The 24,680-nt window shown below is 39.3% G+C and overlaps 1 protein-coding gene across 2 annotated transcripts in view; it reads right to left on the bottom strand.

Moving 5' to 3' along the window:
• Positions 1–24,680, bottom strand: part of ARAP3 (ArfGAP with RhoGAP domain, ankyrin repeat and PH domain 3) — a 215,320-nt gene that overhangs the window by 34,131 nt on the left and 156,509 nt on the right. For both annotated transcript variants that reach the window (XM_089653498.1, XM_089653443.1), the window contains exons 15-23: positions 22,722–22,856; positions 18,691–18,844; positions 14,577–14,679; positions 13,535–13,733; positions 11,260–11,323; positions 9,680–9,843; positions 7,998–8,210; positions 2,121–2,226; positions 156–303 (exon numbers count right to left, since the gene is read on the bottom strand). In XM_089653498.1, coding sequence (XP_089509624.1) covers positions 156–303; positions 2,121–2,226; positions 7,998–8,210; positions 9,680–9,843; positions 11,260–11,323; positions 13,535–13,733; positions 14,577–14,679; positions 18,691–18,844; positions 22,722–22,856 — 1,286 coding nt within the window. The remainder of the gene's footprint in view (positions 1–155; positions 304–2,120; positions 2,227–7,997; positions 8,211–9,679; positions 9,844–11,259; positions 11,324–13,534; positions 13,734–14,576; positions 14,680–18,690; positions 18,845–22,721; positions 22,857–24,680) is intronic.

Below are 24,680 nucleotides of genomic sequence, written 5' to 3'. Positions count from 1 at the left end.
GTAATAAAGGATAAGGACGTCAACCTTGAAACTGGCACATTCAAAGAAAAGTCAGCAGTAGTAGCTCCCTTATTTCTATGATGACTACAGTAGGTCAGACATACATACTAGTAACTCATCCAATTAAACAAAAATGTATTAAGTACATTACTTACAGAGAAAACACTAGCATAATTGTCAATCAAATCCTCCATTATCTTCACTTCGTGTTCTCCTTTCCCCTCTGTTTGAAACAAACTTGGAGCAAAGAGAAGTGCAAGATTCTTGGTGCACATCTGATTTAAATCTGCACATTTCTGGACCCTGGAATATCACAAAATAAATTAATAAAGCAATACACAAAGATCATTAGGGATACTGTATTAAACTGATTTGTAATTTCTATAATACAAAAAATACCAAGGAACATCTTAACATGATAAATCTTTAACAGAGAACACCATCCAAAAGTTGCCCATACAGCAGACCAATACATATGAATATTACTTAAAGTGAAACTCCAGCGAAAAGCCACTAAGTACAAGCAACAAAAATTCCCTTGCAGCTTGTAAAATGGCCAGACCTCTTTACTTGCAGACCTGTGTCAGATTGTAGGCTTGGGGTAGAGTGGGCTTTGACGTGTGCTTTTTAGACCTGCCAAAGGGACCTGCTACCAAAACTGCAAGGGTCTTCTAATTAGAAACCAGGGAAGGACCCATACAAAATACAATATGTTGCTAGTCATTTGGATGGATGATGTCCATAACAATTACAGAATGGTCTAAAAAATAAATAAAAAAATACAGAACATGCATGAGAGCCTGTATTCTCCTTGTATTCTGCCTTACATATAGCTGAACATATCTCCTAACAATGATTTGTTTAACATTTTGCAGAGTAAAGTGCCTAATTATACATCCTAAACAACAAAGTTTAGAATACCCATTTGTGTTTATTATAGTTGTTGATTACCTATGTGCACTGACACAAGTATTAGATGTTAACTCATATAAAAGCATATAAACTAAAGTTGAAACATGCACATAAACTGAGGTCAATGCACTTCTCCATGCTGAGGAAAACTACTTTTTTTGAGATGACTAGCATGGACAATTGTATGCCAATTAAGCATTGGATTGCAAAAAAGCCTGAACCAAAACCAAAAAAACCAAACAATATCCCTACCATATAAATATAAAAATATACACTCTTGATGGTAGGTTGCCTTGAATGCAACTGTTCAACTGTTTTCTGTGAAAGAATATAGCCAAATGAGCCAGATTCCAGCTTTACGATTTCATTGTATAGGTTATAGGAAATTAGAAGGATATTATGAGCAATACAGACACTATACTTTATAAACATACGAAGCACTGGTTGAGAACCAGTTATATGCAAATGAACGGTCAGTAATTAGTGAGGAGAAAAACCACACCACTGCTAGTGGACCCTGCTTTGGTCTCAGCCAGCAAATATTTTTGATGTGTGCCATTGTTGAGTGAACTAGTAACGATGTTTGACCTTTTACTAGTTCACTATGGTTAATAAGAAAAGTGCACAGCAGACATCTCCCCTGCCCTGCAGAAATGGCATGTTCCATTGGAGAGGACTGACTCTCAATGGGGATCTCAGGTCACCAATATGAGAATCTCTGTTCCTGTCCTAACAAAATAAAGAAGTACTTTGTTTCCTTATACCAGTTTCTTTTGGGCCACTTTACCAGTTAACAGAGACAGGTGTATACAGTGTTTTGTCATGTTACAACCAACAATGTAAATGTTTTTTATTGGGATTTTATTTTCCTTCCACTTCACAATTATGTGCCACTTTGTGTTGGTCTATCACATAAAATCCCAAAACGTGGAAAATTTCAAGGGGTATGAATACTTTTTCAAGGCCCTGTAGACCGTGCATGGATTGGCCAGTTCAAGCAAACTTTTGTTTGAAGTAATCCTTCATGAATTCTGACTTGAACAAACCAGTTTGTTCATTTCTATGGTCATATCAAGTCACTTCATTTTACAAACTCTGACTCAGTTTATTTCCTAAATTCTAAACACTTGAAAACCATGACAGAGTTCAATTTTTAATTTGTAAACTAATATATGATTTAAAAGTTGTGGCAAGTGTAGAGGTGTTACCGGTAGAGGTGACCAATCAGCGCAGCTAGTGTAGCTCGATTTACTTTAGGAAGGTGGTTAATCAGCTCCATGTATTTTTCTAGCCTCTTGGACTTTTCTTGATGTTCTTAAAAAAAAAAGAAAAAAAAAGTTTGGCATTTAAACAGGAAGATACAGTGTAAGCAGACACATGATGAAAATAGTCAATAAAAACCAGGAGTTTTATATTCACTGTAATATCCCTTTTTTGGAGTCCTTTGAAGAACACAGTCTAGCTATAATGCCACCTATAGGATGATTGGATACTGGTAAGCAAACTGTAGGCCAGCCTAGGATAACATTTCTACTACCAGCATGCCTCAATTTTAGAACAAAGCAGTATTAAAAGCATGATCAAAAACACAGAAGGGTCGAATCTGCGTTCTTTCATGGACTCAAAAAAAGGATTTTATGGGGAGTACAAAAATTCTACTTTCTTTCTCATCCATTGAGGAACACAGGAAGTCTAACTTTTAGGACGTCCAAAAGCAGTTGAACTGAGGAGTGGGGATATAGTAAACAGCCACTAACAAGCCCAAGAAAGAGACAACACGTAATGCTGGGGACAGCTTGCATCTCAAAGAGCTATTTGAAAGATCTTATGCCTAAATCTGGCATCAGATGAGACTGAAACATCCTCCTCCTTAGAGAACATGTAAACAGAGGACCAGGTGGCAGCCTTGCAAATTATGATGATGGTCTGCTTGGAAAGTGTTGGAATAAGAAGATGGTGCACCCGTACGAGGCCCATCAAGGATGACAAAAAGGGAATTAGTCTTTCTGAAAGAAGCAGTGGCTGAGAGACAGATTCTTACAGTCTGATAATGGAGGGAAATTAATTTTTTATGAACAAACAAAGGGATGAAAGAACAATGTCCTGGTTGAAGTAGGACACTGACAAAAACTACCTTAGGCAAAAAAGAGGTCCTGGGCCTCAACACCAATTTGTCCCTATGCAAAACTAGAAAGGGTTTCTTGCAGGATAAGGCTACTAGTTCAGATGTTTGCCTTACAGAAGTGATTGCTACAAGAAACATGACTTTGTGGGTAAGAGTAGAGAGAGAGAGAAATGTCTCTAATGGGTTCAAACAGCAGTTTCTGAAATTCAGAGAGAAACAGATTTAAAGCCCTCAAAGTCACAGTGGGATCGTAGGGGAAGGCTACATGAGAGACCCCTGTACAAACCTAACCCTTGATAGTGCTGAGATCCAAACACTGGTCCAGACCCAACTACAGGAAGAAGAAAATTCGCCCCACAGAGAATCTATTGGGATGGAAGCCCCAAAACTCTCCCTAATCAAGTATGCCTTCCATATATGATGATCGACCTTGTGAGAAGTAGACTTCATAGCTTTTATATCGTATAAGTCACAGACTCAGAGATTTCTCTGTCCCTCAGCCATGCTGTTAAAGCCAGCAACCATTACGGAAAATGGTAAATCTATCCTTGGGACAGAAGAATATGACAATTTGGCAAGGTCTATTGAGCATCTGCCAGGAGTTTTACCAGGCTGGCATACCATATCTACTTGGCCCAGCTGACATAATAATTATAACTGGAAGCCCTCCATCTTGAAGCTGCATAACAGACGAGAAAGAGGTATCAAAGAAAGAAAGGTAAATATCAGGGTGTACTGATTTTGGCATAGCCACCAGAGTATCTACTGCTTCTGCTAGAGAATCCCTGTACACTTCCCTGGCTCCAGGTGCTGCCAGCTGAGAAAATCTGCCTGCCAAATGCTTATGCCTACAATGTACATGGCAGGCAAGGCTGGAACGCAAAGTTCTACCCAGGACAGGATCCAATCTACCTATCTTGCTGCAGTAAGACTTCTGTTTCCAATCTGATTATTGATATATGCTACAGGCATGGTGTTGTTTGAATGAATCCAGATAAAATGCCCTCCAGTAGGATAGTCCTACTCTGGCGATACAGCAGAATTGCCTGAAGTTCCAGGAAGTTGATTAGGAGACAAGACTCCTCTGACAATCAAGCTCCCTGCAGTGAAAGAGAACCCAGAACTCCTCCCCTGCCCAATAGGCTGGTATTCATTGCATGGATACCCTAAAGAAAAGAAGCAAGGACTGCCACTGCTTCAGATTCCAGAGTTACAAAGCCAGAGACAATATGTTCCTTGGTGACAGACAAGTGTTGCATTGTAAAAGTCTGGAAAATAAAGGGGGCAAATAGAACTGTTTTGAAAGAAGCTACCATTAGACCTACGACTCCCATGAAAAAGCAGAACTTTGGACTCCTGGCCTGTTTATCTTGTGGCCTGTATTATATCTAGAAATAGACCTAGATACTCTAAACCAGCCTTTCTCAACCTTTTTACAATAGAGGAACCTATAAACAAACTTTCTTATCTCAGGGAACCCCTGCAAAGAAATACTATATCTACAGCAAACAGTACATTAGTGTGATGATCACTAGGAAGAATGCTCCTTACATTGTTGGTAAGTGTGAAGAATTCCCACAGTTAAAGATAGCTAAAGTGATTATTGCTGTTAATTGTTACTTATCTGAGAGGCAGATACTGCTCACTGAGGAACCCATAGCAACCTCTGGAGAAATCCTACGGTTCTACAGAACCCTGGTTGAGAAAGGCTGTTCTAAACAATGAGTCAGTTTCAGCTATGATTTGTGAAGGTTCAGAATCTGGGCAACTCACTGTATGATCTGGACATTTAAACACGTTTTCTGACAGAGCACACACCAACTGTTCGCTCAACAGGAGGTCATTTAACTATCCCACAATGAGGATGTGTCAAAAGCCCAGAAGGGCTAATACTGTAGCCAGCTCCACAGTGAATACATGAGGTGCGGAAAAGTAGCCAAAGAGCAGAGCCATGACCTGGTAGCGCAGGAGCCCTAAAGCAAAGTGTGGAATGCTGACCAGGTTCAGGCTCTTCAACACCTCAGGTTCTTTTTAGGGGGGTACTTGCAAAAGGGGCCACATACTCAACTCTCCTCCTTATGGGGGCAAAAATGTGGTTGATCTGTTATTAGTTAACTGGTTTTAGGGGACCCCTAACCAGGTGCCTGTGGGTAAGAGAAAAATGCAAATAAGCAAATCCTGCCAGAAAATGCTGGTCAAATTGTCCTTGAGAAATATACAAGCTGACTGTAACAAAAAAAAAAAACAACAACAAAAAAACAGAATTATAATCTGTTTACAACAAGAAGAATTAATAAACATGCAGATAAAGCAAGTACGTTCGCCTCCCTGTTACTTTTCATGATTTTTAATTTCACGGTTTAATGAACAGTATTTTACTTTTATGGTAAACAGCAAACAAAACAACAAAGATAAATGTGCTGCTGCTGTAGCAAGACTTTGAATGTCACATGTAGAACAGTACACTTGCTTGACATAAAAGATTTAAAGAAGAGCTCTATTCAAAAAAAAAAGGACTCGTGCACATGGGCTGTTTGGCCCGCCAGCATTAAATCCCAAGATATTAGGGTGCCTGCAAGGCACAGCATCAATTTTTCGGGCCAGCAGCCTATCAGAAATTCTGCACTCGGAGCATACATATATAAACACGTGTATCCTGAATGCATACGGCCCTAAATGTGTGTGAACACTCGGTGCTTAGCTGCCATGTATTTCAGCCTGTCATACATTTTGACAGGCTGCTGGCAGGGGAACTAGATGCTACACCTGTGCTCCCCCCTCCCCGTGTCAGCATTGGCGGTTCTACTTCTCTTAAATTTTTTACAACCAGTATCCACTACACATACACAATCCAATAAGTGTTCAATTCCTGGGTGCCAAGATATCACTTTCTCCCCAGAAAGTTCAAAATCAAAAGTCCTTCACAACGTCCAAACAGTGAATATCCCCTATATCCCTTATAACCATAAATGTAGACTCTCCTTTTTCAATATCCTTTAGTGTGCAATTCTCACACCAAAATCTTCATGTTCAACTTGGTACCAAAAATGTGTCAAAATCCATGCATATCCACTCCACCATGTGTTCACTTCTATTCGTCTGCAATTCTTACTCTTATCCTGTCTATATTTAAATAGCCTTGTAACAAGTTCCACAGAAAATTTTCTTTAGTTCACAGCTTCCTCTTTCCGTCCTCCCCTTCATAGGAGATTTACCCTCTGGAAAAATTATATTACATAGTGTAGTACTATCAATTCCTCAATATCATGTCCTCCTGTGCTCCACTCTTTATCAAATTGTGACCACCAGTGAAAAAGTGATAGAACCACTCCACCACCTAACAGACCATGCACCTTACCATACTAAATCAGTCAGATAGCATTGGATAGAGACAGCTCTTCCCAACCAACATTATTCCCGTTTTTCCAATGATAACGATATGTAATCCTCTCTTTGAGCTCTATGGAAAGTCCTGGCTGGTAGAAGAGAGGAGGAGAGGATTTCAGACCTACATATTGTTATCATTGGAATGTACTACACTACGTAATATAATTTTTCCGGAGGGTAAATCTCCTATGAAGGGGAGGACGGAAAGAGGAAGCTGTAAACTGAAGATAATTTTCTGTGGAACTTGTGATGATCTGGTGATTTAAATACAGAGAGTAAGAATTGCAGACGAACAGAAGTGAACAAGTGATGGAGTGGATATGCATGGATTTTGACACATTTTTGGTACCAAGTTAAACATGAAGATTTTGGTGTGAGAATTGCACACTGAAGGATATTGAAAAAGAAGGAGAGTCTACATATGGTTATAGGGGATATTTACTGTTTGGACGCTGTGAAGGGTTTTTGGTTCTACTTCTCTGCATCTGATGTAACTTTTGAAATCAGCAAGGGCTCTGAACTGCCATGTCATTCATTCACACAGATGTTTGAATGGATGAACTACAGGTCCCATCTGCCTTTACCACACTGGTAGTTCACTGGCACTTCCTCCAGTTTTACACCTCAAAGCCCATACCTAGGTAATGACAGGGAGCAGGAGGATAACTCTGCAGGAACCTGGCTTTGCGCCTGGGATCCACTGAGCACATGTCCAATTCCAGGTTGATCAACTGATTGTAAATGCTTTGCAGGTTCCTATGCAAAAAAAAACATCTTTTGCAGCAATATTCTTTTTCAAGCTAGAGATTTCACTTGCAGTACTTTTGGTCAGCATTATTTGATGGCCAGCATTATTTAACTCACTTCCTCTGACCCCAGATCATCCAGGACTAACCCCAACCCCAGCCCCAGTCTATGATTGGACATTGCACAGTGATGAGCTCATCTTGCACTGCTTTCTCTTCATATTAGCATTCTCTGTGTCAGCACCTAAACTGATTTGCTCCTTGTGCTGTTTCTTCCTCTCACTCTCTAGCCCTGCTGTACAGTGAATGTAGGAGACTGATAGCAGGTCAGATTCTGGTAGTTACACTGCTTGTGTTTACAAAATACATTAAATGATGTATAGTAATAGGCATTACAGAGTTGCAATAATCTGTGTCTTTTATATATGCCTGGAGTTCAGCTGCCAGTTATATATATATTGCATATTCCTACTTATTCTGGTCACACAGGTGACTAGTTTCCTCAAGCCTCCTCCAGCAGACCGCTGAGTTAGAGGTCCTGCCTGCTATCCCTCCAAAATCAGGCCCAGTGTAGTAAGCACAAACAAATCTACATCTCTGCACTTTTGCAGATACCGTACAGCAGTAACAATCTCACCAGTGGCAGCAAACCTAAGAACAGAGCTCAGAACGGTTGTGATTTTACCACCAGCACTGTGCACACTTCTGGAAAAATCAATGAGCTAATCACACGAGTGGGAAATTATGTTTCAGGATGTATATTTTACATAAATAATGTCTGGTTTATCTTTTTGGCTGACAAGGGCAGCTTGCTCCTGATTTTTTACCTGCAGCTTCTCTCCATTGTGGGTGGCGCTCTGTTGTGAAAATGGGATCATCCAGCTCCCTGAAAAACCTCTTCAACACATCTGTGACATCTTCAACAAAGTTGTCGCTGATACGAAGTTTGACGTTTCGGGCATCTTTTCGGAACTCGTCCATTAGCAGTTTAATCCGAGATTTGGCTCCATTTTTCCGATATATTCCCTCGTGACGAAGACCTGTAAAAACACACTTCTAAATATCCATAGACACCTTGAACATATGTAATGTGTTCCAGAGTCAGGACAACTCATCAGATTATGGGGAGGTGGGCAAATGTATGGCAAACACTGAGTTCTTTATTGCTGTGCCCTCTTATATTTCCATTCACACAACTATGCTTTATGGAATGTGGAACATTGGCAAGGTTGAAGATAAGGACACACTGAGCATTAGAGTCTTGAAAGCGAATGTGTTAGTCTGGTAAGACTAATGCATCAGTTATCTGCAGGATATATTTATAAAATGGATTTATCTGACTACCTATTATGGGTCATGTCTATTGCTGCCATTTTAATACAATAGAAATAATAAAGAAATCTCCGACTGTACAGTCCATGGCTAGAATTAAATACTGATATGAAGAATATGGAACAACATATAACAATAGACAGGGATAACATATACAAGATTCTGGTCTAGCTAGATCATCTGTAAAGAATCACAGAGGTTTAAAACCCTTATTACTCAATTCTCCTCTTAACTAAGTTGAGTCCTACAACTTCCAAATTCTACATTGACAAATATGACTTACTATTCTTGCTCTACACCAGATATGCAGATGCAGCCAGGATCATGGAGGGAGAACTAACACTGAACTACAGCTCTTCCCTCTTTCCTTCCTTTCCAACCTTTCTCTTCATACACTTTACTGATTCCTTAAGCTTTTCCCCTTGTGTAGTCCACATTTAGAGAACTCCCCCATCCTTTCTCTGTAGTTAATTACAATGCAGTGTTTGTCCTTGTATCAGGCTAAAGCTTTGTTTTACTTTGTGAATGTACTTATACAATGCTGTACTCTTCAATGTATGTAATGTAACACACACATCTTTTATGCACCGATGGTCAGTGTACATGTACGCTCTCAATTAAGCTCAAGCTGAAAAAATAAATTGGCCTTTAGATCAAAAATTAAATAGAATATTAAAATATATTTTTAACATAAAGGAAGAATCTAATTTCAGTACAGATTTTGAGATGCTTCGCTTTGTAAATTATAAGCTTCATGTTAGCAGTCATTTGAAACTGAGAAAAGACTGACTGCTATGTGAATGTCACCAATATGCAGTATGTATACTAAACTGTGTATAAACCTAGTTGTAATTTAGGAATCAAATGTATGTCATATTTTTCATCCAAAGGGGCTGTGAAAAGTTAAATACACAAGTATAACTTTTCATTTTATCTTGCTGCAGTGTCAATACATTGGCAAGTAATGATCAGACAGTATAAATAAGACTGGGTAGAGGAAACAATTTTTAAATTGCATGTCTACACAGTCAAACACTGAAGGAGGAATCACTACTCAGAGATCCCCCTGTGTCCCTTCTTTCTATAGACTCCTTCTAGCACAAACATCTTCCTGATTTTTTTTTATTTTGCCAATGAAATCCCTTTAATTTATCAGGTAAAATAAAATTACACCCACCATACTGAGTAAGGAAAGCAATGCAACTGTCTACAATGATGGGAATGTCATTCCTGCTAAGTTGCTGGTCTCGTAACATGTTGCCGCTACTGCATGCTGCAGACTGGATATCCAAGCTCCATGCCAAGAAATCTGCCCGTGTAATACCTTGCAGATAAAGGGTCCTACAGAGTGGAAATAATGTCAAGTCAAGTTTATTTTAAAAACTGAAAAAGCAGGTGCATAAAAACATCCTTTTGTTCATGTACACTTTATAAAGCCATAAAATCGTCATCACTAGTTTTTCATAGTGTCAACATAAAAATGGGGCTGGCTCCGTCCCTTGACCACATTGGTATGTTTACATGATGGAAGATAGAAAAAGGAAAAAGTAGAAAAAGGAGGAAACTCCTGTTAAATGCTCACCGTAATTATTAAGACCAGAAAAATAATCAGGGAAATTGTTGAGTTAATCAAATCAGAGGGTGCAGGCAGACCCATTGTTATGTGGATATGAACAAGACCAGGAAAAGAAAATAACTATTAGTATCTGACACCAATTTTCTCCTCTCAATCTAGCATGTGCAATTACCTGAATACTATCCACCTAAAACAGATATAATGAGTGTGTGTGTGTATTCTTTGAGTTTCCCTGAAAACGCTAACACTATTTATATAGTTACAAAACTAAGATTTTGAAACATAATTAAGTAAAGTGAAATACAACTTTTGTAAGATAATGCATGTTATAAATCGGGGTCAGCAACCAGTAGATCTTGGCCAGGTGACTGGTAGATCTAGGTTGCTAACACGCCATCCCAGAGCATCAGAGTGCAATGCAGAGGGACTGCTCGTAAAGCTGGAGCTATAGTAGGGAGCAAGAGCCACATAGGTTGATGTCTCCTCTGTAGTGCTGCTCCTATGCCCTGTCATGGTTGGTGGGTGTAGCACCAGCCAAGCATGACTCATTCAAGAGAATGAGGTTGCTCAGCAATTGCCCTGCAACCTTGTGCTGTACAGCAAACAAGGGGTTAAACAGGCAGCGGTGTGTTGTTTTCTCACCACCTGCTTTAAGCCCTTGGACCCCACAGAAGCATGAAGTTATGCAGAGTGGCCCATTTACTTGAATGGGTTTTGGTTGCGGTAGCACCAACCAACAGCAATAGAGAGGGGGGGGAACTTTAAAACCATGATTCAACCGCAAGGTTTTGTCACCCCCAAACTTTAAATGTGAACAGGCCCTAAGGGCGCCTCTGCCGACTACAACTAAGGGCTCATTCACAGGTGCAGAAGGCACTGCTGCTCCCCCGCAAAGCAATCCCAGTCCATTTGACAGGTGGTGAGCAGGTGATATGTTGCCTTCTCATCACCTGATTTAAATGATTTGACTTCTCCCATTTTGTGAGGTAGATCTCCACCTCTTTAAGGTTGCCTACCCCTGTTAATAAATGGTCTACGTTTATAGTTTAACTCTTTTCTGTTGTTCTGAAAAATGGCCACCAGGTGGCAGAAGAGCACCATGCAAAATTATCAGATTTTTTTTTAAAAGGAATGTAAAAAAGTGACAAAAATTAACATAAAAAGAAAGAAGATAAACATACCTTCCTTTTTCTACAAGTATTATTATATCTTTCTTCTCAGAATTTTCTGCAGCTGGTGATACAGCTAAAAATCAAAGAAAGGCAAAAGTAATGAGACACTCACTAAAATGAACAAAATCTAGTTTTCAACATTTAAATATATTCCAGGACATAAATCCACTTTGTATTCACCAAGATGATCTGCAAGCTCCGATATTAGATTGTAAAAGTAGCAGTAAAATCATTGCTGTGTTACAAAGCCTGTGCAGAGAGCAGAGCTGTGAGTAGAACCCAAAACAAGCTGCCTGCAGAGAACTATAGAAGGGGGCAAACACAAGAATGCATGAAGGTAAAACACCTTGCGCCTTTACAGCCACTTTAAATTTAGCCTGATAACACAGTGAACATAAAATGGTGATAAACAGTTGTCACAGGAACCAGTCAGACATCAGATGTGAGCCAGAAAAATGGGTGTTTCACATGAGAGGTCCAATAAGGTCCACCTGCCAGTTTTTCAAGCAGACCTGATTAGACCCTCTATTCGCCTCTATGGAGCAGTGGGTGCAAATTGACTTGTATTCGTTTACACCCACCTACATCCAATATGATCTGCTAAAAGGAGCAGAAGGGGACCGGTTCCCCTCCCATATAGGTGGATCAGATCAGAGGGCAGTTGGATGTAAACAAGCAGCCGATCTGTTTACACCTGGCCGCCCATACAGCAGAGTGGCTCTGTTCATGTCCGCTCTGCAGAAACTGAGCAGATGCAGACCTGTCATCCGCCAGCTCAACTCAGGTCAGCGGGGGATCAGTGGAGAGATCCCCTGCTGCGCAAAGCGGAGTCTGCCCCATGTGTAAGGGGCCTTATGAAAGATGGTGATTAATTGCTTACCATGTGTTTAAGTAAGCCTTGGACATACGATGGTGGTCTGAAGTGTGTCCAAGGAACAACATCCTCATTTCTTTTTAAGCTAACTACTGCACAGAAATTTATATTCATATACAGTAGCATAAAGTGCACCTATCCCCAAACTATAGAAAAGTAGTTTTTCATATTCTTAACAAGCAGTTAAATGGTTTTAAAACAAGCCATCCCTGACCTTTGTAGCTGCTTGTATTTTGAAGGAATTCATACTCAAAGATCAGTCTCTAGAGTTTCAGTTAGTTTGTAACAGCTTAGAAACGCCCATTGATTGATTATACTGAAGGGCTGGTAGGCTGCCAAGAATTGCAAAAGCTTTCAGATTTCAGTGCCACTGTCATGAACTTTAAAACACATTTCCTCATAATGGCTATAGCTGCAGAGATGAGTGAGGGCTTGTGTTAAAATGATTTTACTTCTATTACAAAATATGTAAGACTCTATTTAGTGTGTTTAGTCTGGGCACACACTAGTTTTAAGTGTACATATCTTAGCATTTGTCTGGGAATAGTAGTGACTGGCTGGAAAGTGGTCAATGCTTGGTCTAAAAACAGAGAGGCATATTATAGAGGCTAAGAACATAGACAAGAACATAGACTGTGTTTCCCATAAGTTCAGTTCTAGTGGTTATCTTCAACCCAACAATACTGGCTGAGACACAAGTGGTTTAGTGTGGACATATATAATTAGTTGAGTAGTACTAAAGGCATTTTTTTTTCAGTTTGCATTGGTTGAAGAAAGGTTATAACCCCTGTCAGTTTTTGCCATCTGTGTCCCAGTGGGGAGATTTCCCTTCACTTCCTGTCCCACAGTGAAAACAGGAAGACAGAGAAATCCCTCCAAAGTAAAGGGTCACCAGAACTAGTTGCCCCAAGTTTTTTCCTTTATTTCTCTTCTGGTGACAACCCAAAAATGTGTGATTTTCCCTCACTTTCACTCTCAATGACAACGGTAAAAATGGCAAATAGAGAGGATGAATCCGCTGATGGGGGCACCAACAGCAATAGCAAAACCTAAGATGTACTCTAAACCCTCTCCACTCTATCCAAAAAATCAAAACAAAAAAAGTTATGCTTTTACAATACCCCAGAATAGAGTACTGCAATGACAAATTAGAGGCTGGGCCACATAGATGTCAATAGGGGTATATAGAACAGGAATTTTTTAACTGGTTGTAAAAAAAAAAAAACTCAGGTGGCTGCTAACTAGTCCTTGTTTATGGAAACAAAAAATAATATGATCCTTTCACATGATTTTCTAACACAAACTGGATGACAAGACACACTTTGCCTCAAAACACCTTGTTCCTGATTACCCATGTGCCAGCTGAGACATTGTGTCACATTTGTAGAAAACTGTCTTTATAATACTTACTGAGTTCCTGGAGCTGACGTAAATTGACTGTGTCCTCTGCTGCATCCTGCTCTTCTGGACAGATAAAAAGGTGACTTTTCTGTAACAGAAAGAAGCCTTCCTTCCACTGATCTGGGTTCAGCATTGCTTTGTAGCGCATCTTACCCACTCTCTGGAACTCATATCCTAGCAGACAGTGGCAGCTGATTGGGGTGAACCACTGCATGGAAAGAAAAATATCTACTGTCACAGGTTTTAGAGAATAACCCCTTAAAACCTAAAGAACAACTCTTGACAGTGGGGATATGCAGAATTTAATGTATTATGTAAAACACAATCACCCCAATGACCCTTTACAGTAGATTCCCCAGGTGATAGTGAAGAACCCATGGGCTGTACCTCCAACTACTTAGAATAATTTCCTGTAAAACCTCTGCAGTTAACCATATATAGTATATATATATAGAGAGAGAGAAAGAGAGAGAGAGAGAGAGAGAGAGAGAGAGAGAGAGAGAGAGAGAGAGAGAGAGTCAGATGTCATAAAGGCATGGAACTACAATATAAAATGAAGTGTAATTTATGATTTTCTCCTCCTCTCTGTTTGCCTGTGCTGCATGAAGTTGCCATTTAAAGTAAAATACACTTTTGCCAGTTATGTATTCTATTTATTTAGTTTTTTAACTAAATCTGATTTTTGTTAGCTTTTAATAACCCCTGGTCATCTGGACCAGGACAGGAAAGGGCAGCATTGTTTTGTGCTATTAATATAACATTGGGAGGTTATGTGTAAGAACGCAGAGAACAAGGATACTTTATTAATGAAATATAGCTCTTTCTTTGTCTAGTCACAAGCTAAGGAGAATCAGTTCCAAGTTGATTAGCTTAAAAGGAGTGGAAGAAAGAAAGTTACTAACCTGACCTTACTATATGGTTGAGGTGCCTGCATCACAAGACTGACTGAACAGAATTTTACATTTTTAGCAGGTATATACAGTATATATACTAATTGTGAATTTAGCTGGTATACTGTAGTTGCCCTATAATAAATAACTTTTCTGCTCACCTTCCCAATTGCACTTGTCCATGTTTGCAGTGTTTCAGCAGCATCAGTCCCAAACTGGTGCACCTTTTCACAAGCCAAGACAATTTCAAATGTGTACCGAAACCTAAAATGTTAACATATACAAATCTGTAAACTGAATAAATCGGTATCCAAATATTAAAAACAAAAATTGTGAAAATTATACAAATAAATGTGAAAGAATTATGAATATAATAAATAAATGTGAAAAAAATATGAAAAATGTAATAAATAAATGTAAAAAGTTTATGAAAAATGAATATCCTATCCCTTGACACTTAAAAGTCCCACTTTCACCCCTGAAAGTCCAAAGTATAAGTCATAAATCCTCTTTAGTGTCAGTAAGTCCCTTCAAATAATCTTCAATGTGATAGTCCAAAAATGAAATCCTACATTGCCGTGTACCTCAAAGAATACAAAAACTAAAATTGTGTATTATCCTCAGTGTAACAATAATCAGAACCATATATACATATGTGAAAAATTGGGAAAAACACAATATAAACACTGCGCGAGAACACGAGAATTGGTGCAATACTCCGTGTACACTCCAATATAAACATGTACACTCCAATATAAACGCCACTCCTTGAACACTCCGTGGACACTTCTATGTGGCTAGAGTGAATACTCTTACCATCAAAATGTGATTAAAAAGCCTTAATTCAATTGCCACCACTCCTTCAGTTGATCCTCAAACGTTATGTCAAATGCCAGACATCCTATACTTCCAAGTATGGTACATAGCCTCCCCCAGCCAATCACAGGTAAACACCCATAGAAAAGAAAGGATAGCCATATAGTGTAATATGTCACATAAATCTATTCAGACTTTATTGGTTGTGCTTACATGTATATGTAAAATATATTCAAAAGACATTATTGAATAAGTCAGGAAGTGACGAAACGCATCAAGGGACATGACTTCAGACGTTGCATGGTGACTGGAAGTGCCCGAGCGGCCATCTTAACTGAGGGAATATCGCAATTGGCGTTCCTGGAAGCTGCTCTGGAATGGGAATTTTTAACTATATTTTACATGTAAGCACAACCAATAAAGTCTGAATAGATTTATGTGACATATTACACTATATGGCTATCCTTTCTTTTCTATGGGTGTTTACCTGTGATTGGCTGGGGGAGGCCAATTCACGTGTTCTCACGCAGTGTTTATATTGTGTTTTTCACAATTTTTCACATACGTATATATGGTTGTGATTATTGTTACATAGGATAATACACTATTTTAGTTTTTGTATTTTTTGAGGTACACATTGATATTGGACTTAATTTTTGGACTATCACATTGAAGATTATTTGAAGGGACTTACTGACACTAAAGAGGATTTATGATTTATATACAAATTTGTGCAGCACAAATGATTATGCATTCACATGTTTTCAAAACAGGAACTAAACTCAATGGAACATAAAGACTGTCCAAAACCAGCTACTTTCTGCAACAGTTCTAGGCTGCTGGGGAATACTATACTGACTTCCAAAGTGGTACATGGTATTATTTAAAGTATTACAGGTTAATATTTTTCTGTACACAGAGTGTTCTTTGAAGATCAGTTAAGCTGGGTACCACTCAAAATTTGCTACATGGGTGCTCCTGTTGGCCACCTCCATCACCCTTTAAAATCGAAGAAGCCTAGCAGAAAATTGTTGGTTGTACAGCAGCCGTATCCAGACAAATGCAACTGCTGTATTAGTTTTCTGACAGGCGTTTGCTGAAGCTGTCAGAATACAATAGCCACAGTGGGAGATTCCTCCATCAGTGCTATGTAGCATGGATGGCAGAAACTGTTGATTATTTTAATTCGGCCCATAGACTGAACAAACATAATCTAAGCCTGAACACCCAGCATAAGTCTATGGTGCTGCAATTTTAGTGTAGGATGGTTATGAAGTTTTTGGAGAAAATAGCACAATGGCTTGAAAAAGTAAATATATGGCATTCCAAAGATAATGCAGCGGTAAGCACAAACTGGGGATCAAGTTTAGTATTTACAGAATATTTTCAGGCAAAGCAATAGGTTAAAGCTGAAGTTTAATCTGCCTATAGTTGCTTTCCTTGATTCCTCCTTTCCTTCCTAATCAACATAATAATGAAATTTTAAAAAGAACCTTTCTGATTTCATTACACACCTTGTTTTACACCCAGCGACGGCATAACTGGGTCTCTTTGCTTTGCTATTCAATGGGGGCTGATCATGACTGGTGGAAGGGATTGGTAGGGTGCTGTATAGCTTCCTCAAAACATCATAGCACCCAGCCTCAGTACTTTTCTCAAGAGCCCTCAGCCCTGATGCCAGCAGTGTGTTGGTTCTTGGGAGGAGTTATGAAAATACCAAACTGCCTACATGGACGGGTGTCAGTTTGGAGGAGTAGGTGTTCCTAGGTAGGCTCTATTTGCATGCAGACCATGCTAGGTAAGGCCCACTTGTGGTGCATCCATTATTGAAAGAACTGGAATCCAATGAATGAAAGGGGTGTGTCAAGGACAGTAAGGCTGGGGAGGAACAGCTAGATAATGCTGGACATCCTCCAGCCAGTAAATGGGGCATGCACTATCTGACTTGTGATGCTTCTAATGTACAGTGTGAGAAGCTTACAATGTGTAGTGAGCTCAAAGTAGGCATTTTCAGTACTTTGCAAGACTGAAGGTAAGGCTGGAGCTTTAGGAATCCAGTTTGTGTTAATTTGAAGGGTAAGTGTTAAGGGCTCTAAAAGGATGTTTTACTAAAGGGAGGAGTTCCACACAGATAATAGATTTTTATTTTTCAGGAATGTAATAACAAAAAAAAATACAAAATGATCTTGTGATTTTGGGACATTATTATCCAAATTTAAAAATTGTATTTATACAATATACTGTATAGCACGGAAGACACTCTACAATATCGGTATATTTATATCTTTCTACCCTAGTAGAGTAGCTAAAATAGGGTATATTTTCTCATCAAGGTAGTTCAGAAAACGATACTGCGTTTTAGTCACTAGATGGAGCTGACAATTAAAGAAATTCACCTGTTATAGAAAATACAGGGAACATTTGTCCATCCTGCATGAATGTGTGTGATATTTGTTCAACAAACGTTATATAAATAGACCCCTTATTGTTTAAAGGCAGCCATTAAGTATGATTGTTTTTCATGATTGACAAAAGTCAATTATTCAACTGGCTTTTGTAGAAGGAGCTGGGCCAAAAATTGGCAGCCAAAAAGCACCCGCAGGCAGTCAGCTTCAGACACGGTTTGGGTATCCTAACAGCTGGAGCTTAGGACTGTCAGAATACAATGTCCCAGCATCGGGGATTTGTCCATCCACGCCATTTGTGAAGAAGTAGGAATCTGTTCGGTTTATTTTTTTCAGCCTACAGACTGAGTGAAAAAAATCTATTAGTGTATGGTGAGCTTTAGAATACTGTACGTCTGTATTTCAGGTTTAAGGAGATAATCTAAATGTTAGAAGACCATAAAGATATACTACTGATAAATGTAGTACATGTTATCTGCAGGTACTTTCTCGGGCTACCAGAAAGTAGGCCTTACTGCAGTAGTTTGAAACCTACTGTCACAGTGGGCAGCACAGTGGCTAAATGGTTAGCACTTCCGCCAGGCAGTAATAGGGTCATTGGTTTGAATCCCAACCGTGGCACCACCTGCCTGGAGTTTGCATTTTCTCCCTATGCTTGTGTGGGTTTCCTCTGGGTACTCCAGTTTCCTCCCACATTCCAAAGACATGCTGGTAGGTGAATTGGCTCCTGTCTAAATTGGCCCTAGTATGTGTATGTATGAATGTAAGTTAGGGAACTTAGATTGTACGCCTCTTGAGGGTTAGGGACAGATGTGAATGTACAATATACATGAAAAGCGCTGCGTACATTGACAGAGCTATATAAGTACCTGTAATAAATAAAAATAAAATAAATAAATCGCAAAAGTAGACATTTGTCTGCTTCCATGAATAGACAGTAGAAACATACAAGGTTCACAACAGTCAATAATATATTAACGGGTGACTTCTGCATAATGGAATGTATTTAAAAGAAAAGCAGCCTGCCCTATACATGCCATATATGATGTCTGACCTTTCCACAGGTACTGGGCTGTTCAAGATGTCCAGCTTGTTCACTCCCAAGCAAACCACTTCTGGAGGATCGATCTTCCCAACCTGTTCTGAGCTTCTGTCATTCTCATAAAATATAAGGGATCTTTCCAGGACACACCAGTGCTTGTGGAACTCTGTTCATGAAAACAAATGTTACATAAAGGTATCTGTAAAAAAGGATGGGACAGGAGCAACTAGACCTCTCTCTGTTTCAGTAGATATTATTATTATTATTACTTACAGTGCTCAGCATAAATGAGTACACCCCAACAGATTTGTCAGAAAACCTTTACTTTCCTTTCAGAATCAATATTTACATATTTATGGGATGCTATAGTACAAAATATTCCCACAAATGCGGGCCATTGATTGCAAACAAGATTTATTAATTTGCACACACAAAAAAGTATTTTTCCAAACAAATTAATTCAAGACCATGTTGCAAAATTAATGCAACCCAATTCAATTCTTGGGAACAAAGCTACATTTTAGAAAACATAATCTTAATTAACATGAATTCAACTACAGGTGAGTCTAATTATTCATTAAACAGGTGTCCAGCAAAGAGTTGATTATAAAAGGGCATTACTTAACAAAGAAAACCCTTCCCATTTCATGCTGTCAGCAATGGCACCACATGGAAGAGAAATGTCACAAGGCCTAACAAAGAAAATAACTTCTTTACACAAGAAAGATGAGGGCTACAAGAAGATCAGCAAATCTTTACTTATCAGTCAGAATACTGTAGCAAAAGTGATACAAAAATGTAACCACGATGGAACTACAACCATTTCATACAGACATCCAGACCGTCCACAGAAGTTAAAGTGTTACTAAACCCAGGACCATACATTCACTATATCAGGTCTCCCACAGTACACAGAACATGGACGTGCAATTATTTTAGTAAATATAAACTGCTAAATACCTCTTCTCATTAGCAGTTAGAGCAGTCTTGTGGCTACTATCAGTGTCAGGCAGAGCACTGGTTAAAGCTTGTAGGAGGAGTTTTCATTTTGCACTAGGAGGATGAAGAACCCCTGACCTCTGTCTGGACAGTGCTGATTGGCCCTGTGCTGATCACATGCACTCTCCCCCCCAAAAAAAGAACCTCTCTAGCAATAAACACAAAACTGAGCATGTGCAGAGTGACTCCACATGATATGTCTTATCAGTAGACAAGAGGGGGACACTGGAAGAAGGGGAGGATCAGAGAAGACAGGATCAAACAATCTTTTTACACAATGCAGAGGATTAACCCCTTAGGTTCAACAGTGAGTATAACAAGCATGCTTTATTGCATAAACAGACTGATTATACTGTTTTGGGTTTAGTAACACTTTAACACCTCAACAGGATCATCTTTTGATGAGAAGAATTGAAGAAAATTGGCATGCAAGTTCACTGCAGTTAGCTAAAGAAGTAGAAAGCCAAACTGGGGTGATTGTTTCCCATCATACAATACGGCGTACACTCCAGAAGAATGGCATGCATGGGTGTCATCCACAAAGGGCACATCTCCTAAAGCCCATGCACAAAAAAGCCCACCTAGAATTTGCCAGGGCCCATGCTGAAAAATAAGAAGACTACTGGGATTCTGTACTCTTGAGTGATGATACCAAGATACATGTTTTGGAACGAATGGCTTCAAAACTGTGTGGCATCTCAAAGGTTAGGAGTACAAAGAAAAATGCATGGTGCCTACAGTGAAACATGGTGTCTTTCTGTGGGGTTGCATGAGTACTGCTGGTGTCGGGGAGCTGCAGTTCATTGATGGTATCATGAATTCACAGATGTACTGCTCTATATTTAAAGAGAAGATGCTACCAGCACTCTGTGCCCTCGGTCATCGTGCACTTTTCCAACATGACAATGACCCAAAACACGCATCTAAGGCCATTGTTGCATTTCTGAAGAAGAAGAGGGTGAAAGTGATTTAGTGGCCAAGTATGTCTCCTGATCTTAACCCAATTGAACACCTATGGGGAATTCTGAAGAGACAAATTGAGCATCACTCTCCATCCAGCATCCATGCTCGAAAAGAGGTTGTTCTTGAAGAATAGAAAAAGATAGATGTTGCAATATGTCACCAACTTGTTCGTTCCATGTCTAGAAGTCTTGGCATAGTCCTTACAAATCATACAAAATACTAGAGTAGTTTTTGTTGTGGGGTGTATTCATTTTTGCATCAACTAATTTGAGTAAAACTGAAGATTTTATAATTTAAGTTATATTATTTACCTTACTTTCATATAATGAGCTAAACAAACTTTATATAAAACACAGTTTTGTCAAAATTTTGGAAATTGTCCTTGTGTTCATTGAGATATGGATTAAAATCGTACTTTTCAAAAGTGGTGTACTGATTTATGCTGAGCACTGTATATACTTAAGAGTCATAGACTCCAGAGAAGAGACATAATCATGCCCCTGTTTAAATCATTAGTAAGAACTCATCTTGAATATTCAGTTCAGATTTGGGCACCAGTTCACAAAAAGGATAACTTGCACAGAGCAGGTATGACATGTTCGTTATTTTAAAAAAAATTATGCTTACAATCACTTAAAAGGTGGTGTCTGATTGACCACTGTGGTTCTGTGTACATTTCACTATTTCATTGCCCTTTTCCTTGCCTTACTAAGTAGCCCTTAAGGCCTCATGTGCACTGGCCATTTTTACAGCTGCTTCTAGGGGCGTTTGGTGTTTTTTTTTTCCTGCCTCTAAACTCCACTGCATGTTAACTTGTAGAAGAGTTTAGTGGCAGGAAAGTTTAGAGGCAGGAAAAAAAACCCACTGCCAGTGCATCTATGAGCAGCAGAGTTTGGGCATATAAAAAGGTTGACGCTTCTAAACGTGTCTAAGCAAACATTAACAATAGGTTGGTTTGGTGCTTGAGTGTTAATTCATTTCAACAGCCAGAATAAATAATTTACTCTGGACAATGAAGTGATTTAATGCCCAAACGCTTGACGTGGCTAAATGTGCCTAAAGGTGTTACACACTGTTGCAAGCAACAGGCATTTTTTCTGCCAAAATGGTGCTGCCAGGAGGAAAGGCTTCTAGGAGAATTTAAAAAAAATCCTGTGTGCATGAAGCCTAAGTTCTGGTACAAAAAAGTTTCAATTGACAACAAAAGGCATAGAACAAGCACAATATAATGGGCAAACATGGGCGGACTGACAACTCATGGGGCCCCTGGGCAATAGGGGATCATGGGGCCCCTGTGTCCTTGCCACACTCAAACCACAGCCAAAAAAGCCTATAAAAAGGTACCAGGGGCATCTCATGGGGCCCCCTACTGACCCCAGGCCCTCGGGCAGTGCCCGAGTGCTTTAATGGTCAGTTCGCCCCTGCGAGCAAACCTTATGAAAACGGCCTCACCTAGACTGCAAGCTCATGCAGGGGCAATTCAGCATACAGCAGAAAAGAACTAATTCTAAGGTCAATAACAGCCGATAACAAAAGTGAAAGGAGCACAAAACATAAAAAGATACAATTAAAAGGATGTTTCGGTATATATCTAGGTAGTCGAGTGGAATTGCCTCATAAACCACAATGAGTAAATAAAGTGTGCTCAGCATTAAATTGCTGATGTGTAAATGATTCAAAAGTGGACAGAAAGGAGGAAAGGCGGGAAACTGGTATAGACAGAGAAAGGAAATAATAAGGGAAATGAAAAAGGAAAAGAGAAGAGAAAAAAAATAAAGGAAAGAGAGGGCTAACTCAAGAAAATCTCCGAAGACAATATTAAGAAAGAAAAGGAAAAACACCCTTAGCTATCAAAGTTGGCACAAACATGATGTATGTAACGAGGAGGAAAAGGTAATCCAACTAGGGCTGCCAGATCGAGAAGAACTTATTACGCTTATTCTCCAAGTCTGCTGTTAGCAGGACAAATGTACCGAGCCTTAGATTTGACCTCTTCAAAGTTGAGAGGAGGGGACTTCCAGACATGCACGATGGCCTGTTTAGTGGCTATAAAAATGTGTGAACCTCTTAATAGTTCTTACCATCTTTTGTTTTCTTGGCTATGAATGTTTTACTTAAGATGGCAGCCTTGTTCAAGTACCCAGAATGCACCACGGGCTGCATGATCTCATCGTAAACTCTTCCTTGGTTCAAGTCATCTGGAAAGAGTCCTTCAGCTACAAAATTAGCAAGCACAGCAAAATTATTGTTTTTATTATACATAAGAGCTCATTTAATTTACTGTTAAAATTACAACTGAACTATAACTGATCGTTATGAGAAACACAGCAATTTTCCATGTATTCACAGTTTATAAACAATGCCCTGTGCAGGATTTTTTGATAATTCCTAATATCTATACAACATTAAGGGGCTTATTTAAATAAGCATGGCCATATTGCAGTAACAAGGCACCAAATTTCAAATGCTAGGCATAAATTGAAGTGGTTGCTATTTTATAGTTTGTTGACTGGAAATGGTGTGGGGACATATTTGATGCCTTCAGTTTCCAGTGCACTCTTGCTGGGCTTCTAATATGTCACAGTACTTTTAAGGTGGAATGGGCTGCTTCCAGACATACCTGCCCATAATTTATTAATTAGAGAAAAATGGGGAGATAGTGTAGGACCCATATGTTTATTTTACTGGTATTGTTGTCTCAAGGTATTAATAATGGTGTAAATGATTTGGTTCCTGGGCAGATGGCTTCTACACCCCAGAGTATCCCCACAGTCTGCTTGGCTTGTAGTGTGATGTAAAAAGAGTTGAAATTGAACTGCCACACCACTGCTAAGAGGTCCAAATACAACTTTATTCAATTAAATTAAAAGCATATGCCTAATCAGCACTTGCTTTCCCGCCAAACAAGCTGTTGATTAGGCCTGTGCTTTTAATGCACACTGGAAAAAATACCATTGCAGGTCCAGTTAACTTCTGCTTTGTTTACTTTGTTGCCAGTCGAATCCTATTGAAGAGAGCAATTAGATCCCCAAAACACGTTGGCTACTTTTTGAACCGTACCCCTGACCTTTAATGGAATAAAGTTGTATCTGAACCTCTTAGTAGTTGTGTAGCGATTCTATTTCAACTCTTAATTTTTCCATTGCTGTATAGGCTTCAAAATGGAGAATCTCAAATATAAGCGATAGAACCGCACTTTACATAGGAGCCTTGGTGACACAATGCATCTTCCACATATTTTTGCAAATGTGTACAACTAAAACCTCTGCTTGTAATGTACATTTTAGACATTGTCATTTTTTTTTTTTTTGCAGACTAGCTGTGCTGGGAAATCATTTGTTTTATTGTGCTGCAGTAATAAGGCGCAACAGAACTGAATGAAAAAAAGGAGGAAAGCCCAATCATATGTCCTGTAAAAGGCAGATGACTTGCACTTCTCACAAAGCTCTTACACAGAAAGAACATTTTGGGACTCTGCCGGTCACACACCCTGGCCTGATTTTTATGAATGGAATGGTAAGTAGTGTGCATAGTGAAACACAATGTAATGGAAAACTGGTAGAGAAATATCTACCCTACATTGTAAATGAGCCCCCAAGTGAGGAAGTGTTACAACCACTAATCTCTGTGTGAAAAGAGGGAGCAAATGTTGACATTTTGCCAGATCATAACAGTCCAGCATCAGGCGAGCCAAAGGATAGTGAAAACTGCTGCAAGTATGTGCAAGCACCTTTGGGCTTGTGTCCTTCATATCATTCTTTCAGAATTCCTAATGTGGCAAAGCTTCTTTAATTACATAAACTGGAAAAATACATTTTATCTTAATATGGAAGTCTCTCTGACTAAGGAAGTGAAACACTTGTAATATATGGTAGAATTCAGTGGGTGGGAAATTATGCTTAGCGAGAAATGTGAAAGGGACATCACCCTTCTACCTCTCTCTGAAAGGTGGCAGAGTGTCTTCAAGTGATTGTTACTTTCACATGCCTAGTTCCCCCCTCAGCCTCCCATAATGCTTACCTGAGCCTGATCTCGATCCA

This window comes from Staurois parvus, unplaced genomic scaffold (assembly GCF_062004578.1).
Source record: "Staurois parvus isolate SC_StPar_1 unplaced genomic scaffold, SC_StPar_1.0 ptg000006l, whole genome shotgun sequence".
Taxonomy (NCBI): domain Eukaryota; kingdom Metazoa; phylum Chordata; class Amphibia; order Anura; family Ranidae; genus Staurois; species Staurois parvus.
Note: the sequence above shows the minus strand (reverse complement) of the source record. Positions and strands in the feature narration are given on the sequence as shown.